Raw genomic sequence first — 6,000 nt, forward strand, 5'->3', positions numbered from 1 at the left:
GGGATAATCTCCATCTTCAGTACTGTATTTTAAAAAATATGTCATATTCTATGTAAGTATAAACAATAAGCACTTAATCGTCACTTTTAAGAAATAAGCTTTTTAGAAAATTGATCAAAATTTTAATCTTAAACTTACAAGATACATTGATTTTAAAGTTCTTTTTTTGTACAATTGTAGCTTTTTACAATTTTTTTTAATATACTTCATAAGGGAGACACTTTGCTAAAACAAATTGATATACATATGAAATTATGTTTTTGTGACATTAATGCCATCAATTTCATCAATTATAAAATATAAGGTGTGTTCAAAAATTTCCAGGAATGGATTAAAAAAAAGATGTGTTAGGATATAAAAAAATTTGTTTAATATCTATAAAAATTTTGCTTTCAATACACCTTTTCCAATGGTTTCTTTAATGTGGGAAATATATAGAAAATCGGCTCATTTTGGATAGGGCAAAATTTTCTTTGACTTGTCTTGTACAAGTACTTTCCACTAAAACCATTTTCCTTTTAAAATTTGGGAAAGAAAAAAGGCATTTAGGGAACTAGAGGAATAGAATGGCCTTGGAAGAATAGCAGTTCCGACCATGCAAGTTGAAAGTTTCATACAAGAGAATCTAACAATCTCAAAAAAAAAATTATTTTTTAAATGTTTCTTTGTATCATTTTCCTATTTGGAAAAGTATCTAAGCTCGAGTTTATTAGACTGCAATTTTGAAATTACAGACCTATATGTTTCTGCTGTCATTTGTACATCTGTGGCAGTATTAACTAGAACTCCTCAGCCTCCATACAAAAAATTTTGTGTTTCCTGATTTACAATTCTGCAAGAGAGAAGCAAAAAAATTTATGGGTCCCAAGGACCATATCTACATCATATATGTTTTTACAGAGGTACACAAATGATTTATATTTTCTTTTTAATTTAAAGTTTAAATATGTAAATCTAGTTTGTCGGTCTAAGGGCTTGGGGTTCCTAGATGGGATATATTGCATGTCTCTATTTATGCCGTTGTCTGTCCTTTGTTGATCTCGAGAGTGGAGTGAGTGAGATGAAATTCGAGACCAGATATGGAAAGCTTGAAGACCAGAGATCCCAATTAAGTATATGCAAACTTTCAGTTTGGACAAGTTATGTGATTTTTTTTTTTTTAATTAAGACAATTAAAAGTTGCTGCTTGGCATTGTGAAGATTTCACAATAAATACTTGCTCATTTTTGAAAAGAAAAATTTAAAGAAATTTATTTATTAACCTGTTTTTATTTTGATCCATTCCTGAAACCTCTTAAATTGTTTTGTAAGAATTATTACAAAAAAGAAATCTGTGAAATTTAATTCCAATGCCCACAAATTAAAATTAAAATTTAGTTTGTAACTTCTCGTAACACTACTATTCAGTAAAATAAAGATATAATCCTGAAATAATCCCCAATTATATATGAAGTTACAAGGAAGCATTATGAAGCTCTACATTAATTCTTGTCATGCCACTGTTTTTTATATTTGCTTTTTATTATTCAAAGAGACAAACCGAGATGAAATTTTCAAACTCTTGGTTAATATTAAATCTTATATTGATAATTTAAGGAAAACTTTTAGCCTCCAAGATTTGAATGAAAACAAGTAAATTTTATTATTTCACAATATGCTTTGGACAATTAAAAGTTAAAAAAATGTGTTTCTTTTTTTCCTCAAATGTTGTTGGAATTTTACATTTCGAGGGAAACCATTCAATTTTTTTATTTTAATTTTTCAAACATTATATGGATTAGTTGGTCTCCTGTTGCCATAAGATCCAATCCTATCCGGACTTTTTTGCCAGGTAATTTTGTGCCATTCGTCTTTCCCAGCCGATTCCCGTTATGATTAGTCGGCCGTAACAGACAATAACGGAGATTGTTTTATCGATCTGAAAGTCATGGTTAGTTAAAAAAGAAAGTCCAGTTTTGACGACAGAATTATAAATAATTTTTAAAAAGTTTAACGTGAAATTTTTATGTCTATTAGATTTTCTTGCTTTGTTTTATGCCAGTTTCTTATATCTAACAATAAGAACTGAAAGAAAAGAATTTTATTGAGGCAAAGAAAGCAAAAAGTTGATTATTTTATTGTTTTGTCTTTAGAATAAATAATCGGGTGCCACAATTCATTAACAACATTATTTCTCTAAATGTTTTTTTTTTTTTTTTTTTATTTTGAATCAACTTATATTAAGTTTTTTTTTAATTGAAACTTTTGGAAAATTCAGTTTTTGTTGTTTTGTTTTCAATTTGGAACATTAACTATTTTAAATGTGTTTTCTGAACATGAAATTTGCTTGGAGAACATTTACGAAATAAATTAGAAATATATAATTTTTTTAAAATTGGATTGTTTTACAAAATTTTTGTTGTTAGTAATAATTTAAATTGATTGTTTTTTTTTCTCTTTTCATGATTTTCATTTAAAACAAAATAAAATAGGTATTCGTTTGGTAAGTGTTAATTTTTGTTTTTCTTTTCTTATAAATGTGGTATATAGCAATAACATTGTTTTTTTAATGATTTCTTTTAGGGTGGGAATCGCAGCTTCTCGAAACGGGATTTCTGGCAATATTCTTCTGCCCCTTGTGGACGTGGAAGAGACTGCCCCGGAATACGCCACCATCTCCTATCGTCGTGTGGGGTTACAGGTGGCTTCTCTTCCGCATCATGATCGGAGCGGTAATTTGTTTATTATATTACTTAAACTCGACGACAGAGTCTAGTAATTTGAGAATAAAAATTCTCATCATAGTGTTTAATTATTAGTTAAACTATGGAACAATAATATATTCCTTTGTTTCATTCTATGATCTTAACTAGCTACGATGGTGTCCTTTGGAATTTATTTGTCCATATCTTTTCTCTAAACACTAAATTTGAACCCCATTCTTGTAGGGCTTAAATTTATAGTAGTGGCAATTTTTTTAGAGAATCTTATATATTCTCGACTACCTTAGTGTTCTAAATTAAATGCATTAAATCGGCGGCTAGCCAATTGTCGGCTATTTTTATAAAACACAAATTGGGAAATTCGGACTCTGATTGAATACAGATTATAACTTTTATTATTAATATAGTTAAATTTTTACATTATTTCAAGTATAATGATGTCTCCTTATCATTTCATCATTGAAAATTCAAACCAAAAATAGAGAAACGGAGATATTGATTATAAGATTTTCCCAATAAAAAAAAAAGTAGAATTATCTAAATTTATGATTTTGGCTTTTTTTTTTCCTCCTCGTTTAAATAGTGATCAGGAATGGTACAGGTGTATTCTCTGAGAGATTATGATTTAGAAACACAGTATAGTTTGTTTTGTAACATAAGCTTGTTCTTATTTACTCTGACTCATCATATTTGAGCTTTATACATTTTATATAATTTTTAAGGTTAAAAAATCGTCTGTGTATAATCATCATCATCTCTAGTTCATAATCTATGTATTTGTAACAAGTTTTTAAATTTTAGGATGGCATACAAAGTCTATATTTTGTTCAATTATTTAAAATGTTAGAAGTTATTCAAGTTAGATATTTCTCAAAAACGCTGCCTCGCTTAATGCTGATTCGATATAATGCAGTCTGCTCAAAGCCTTTAAAAAAGCTCAACATTTACGGCGATTTAAATTATCACAGCATTTCATCGATTCATATATAATACGATTATTTACGAACACAAACCAATCAGAAAAAGGTGGCAAAATTGTATAAACCAAACCTTATTTTTCAATATTTTTAGTAAAAATAATGAAAATAAATTTGTTAATATCTTTACAGGTTTGGTATAACTTGGGACAGTTTGAATACCACCAATTTAAACAAACAAAATAATGTCTCCAAACATTTCAAAATAATATTGTGTGTGTTACGAATATATTATATTATTCAAAATTACGAAAACAAAGCTGGAATACCACTATGTAAAAATGTCTTTATCCAGCAGAAATATTTTCAATGAAAGATGTTATTCATTTTTTAAAGAACTCACTTTTTTGAATCACATGCATTTGAACAGTTATAAACTATTTAGAATAGCATATATAAAATACAAAATTTGAATATCTTACATTTACTATATAAAAACTGTATATTCAAGTCTAAATAGTTTTAAAAGTTTGAATGTGCAGAACACAAAAATGAGTTGTTAAATAAATTGAAACATTAAAAAATTGCCAGTGAATAAAGCTATTTTTGTTCATTTTCAGATTAAAGTCAATAAAGTTTAAAAAAATACATAACTCTAAAAAAATATGACCTGAACATACTGTGGTAACCACATTTCATTTAATAATAATTGAAAGTTTGGCAAATGTACCAAAATACAATATCAGTTTAATAGAATGAAATGTTAATTTCTTTTATAGAAAAAGCACCTTAATAGTTTTTAATTAAATTCTTTCTATCTTTAATATGTATGAGGGTAGTTCAACTTCTGTCTGAAATTTCAGTAATATTACATATTCCAATTTATTTCTTTTTCTAGGTTCTTCTAGGTATTTCTTCCTCCTTTATACTGACTTCTCTTGTCATTTTGGCAACAATGCTATGTCTATGGAATAGAAAAGTCTTTCTTTTAATAGGGTTGGAGCTTGGCCGTGTGCACGGTAGAGGTCGATGGACTCTGTCGGGCAATTGGATCGCCCGACCTACGGTTCTGATTTGTTGCCTCGTGATTATCAGTCGTTCGGCCGTTTGAAGGATGCCTCGGATAGCACTGTTTCCCAAAACAATGATGTATGTGTGTGTAGGGAAAGTATCTAAAGAAATAAAATTGGAAATTTTAGCAGGACCCGAGCACAATCCCAATTTATCAGATCGACATTCTTTGTACATATTTTAAGATGCTTGGTTTTCACCCAAATTTATTATATGGAATATCTATTGAAGATTTTCTGTAATGCAGTTTTAATCATTTTAAAGGCATTGCCAAATGAGCTGATGCTCTCCTTTTTGAAATATGTCTTGATAGGAAGTTCCAAACATTCTAACTCCAGAGGAATCAAATCATCTTGATATATTAAATTTAAAATCCTATATATCATTTTGTCCAACAATGTTCATTACAGTCTGAAAAGCTTTGCTTACTAAAGCAAATATGTTAAACACTTCAGTTTTGCTTCTCTGGCTGTACTGCTGTATGTCATCATACTACAGCTCCGAATTTATCTGATACATCTCCAATTTTCAGAATTTCTTGTATAAATTGGGACTATGTAACACACACAGTTTCATTGCCATTACTGAAATTCCAGACAGACATTGAACCACCTTTTGTATACTAAAGGTAATTTTGAGCTTTCTGTAGTATTTTAAGACTGGATAAAAAATAAAGCATTGTTTTAATTTCAAAATCACATTTAATTAATTATTGATCTTTATTTAGTTAGGTACCAATAATGTTATTTTTCTTGTTGCTTTTTTAGGGTCTGATCAAGATTCGAGGCGACAGATGTTGGCTGAATCTAACTTGCATGAACTATCATTACGAGGTATAAATTTATATATAACACAGGTCAACAGTGGTTTTGGTGCCCAGATATTTTGAGTTGATTTCATATGAATTTGATGTCCTGAATTCAAATATGGCATTAGTTTTTGCTTAGGAGCTCTAATTTTTAAGATATAGCATTTTAGCGAAATATACATTTCAATATCTTAAGTTACATCCATGGATCAAGTAAAAAAACTAAACACGGAATTTTTATTATTATATTATGCAAATATTATTCTATACAAAGATAGAGGAAAAAGTCATCAATAAAACTAAACAGTTACACATTGAGGAAGCTTCTTTTCTGTGACTTTCATGAATGTATTTTGGAGCAATCCCTTTTTAAACTCCAGCAGTAATCTGCCATCATATGCGTATCCCATCTTCCTTGGTAGCAGTCCTCCATAGTTTTAATATCCTGGTGAAATCTTTCACCTTGTTCTTCACTGGTGTCTCCTAAATTTTCAGGAAAACG

The 6,000-nt window shown here is 28.9% G+C and overlaps 1 protein-coding gene across 1 annotated transcript in view; it reads left to right on the forward strand.

The window, feature by feature from the left end:
• LOC111635861 (lipase maturation factor 1-like) overlaps positions 1–6,000 on the forward strand; it is a 50,603-nt gene that overhangs the window by 19,959 nt on the left and 24,644 nt on the right. Inside the window, exons 4-6 of the mRNA XM_023380977.1 lie at positions 2,472–2,482; positions 2,563–2,711; positions 5,458–5,523. Of these exons, the coding sequence (XP_023236745.1) occupies positions 2,472–2,482; positions 2,563–2,711; positions 5,458–5,523 (226 nt within the window). The remainder of the gene's footprint in view (positions 1–2,471; positions 2,483–2,562; positions 2,712–5,457; positions 5,524–6,000) is intronic.

Source organism: Centruroides sculpturatus, unplaced genomic scaffold (genome assembly GCF_000671375.1).
Source record: "Centruroides sculpturatus isolate CEXI.00-Female unplaced genomic scaffold, Cexi_2.0 scaffold816, whole genome shotgun sequence".
Taxonomy (NCBI): Eukaryota; Metazoa; Arthropoda; class Arachnida; order Scorpiones; family Buthidae; genus Centruroides; species Centruroides sculpturatus.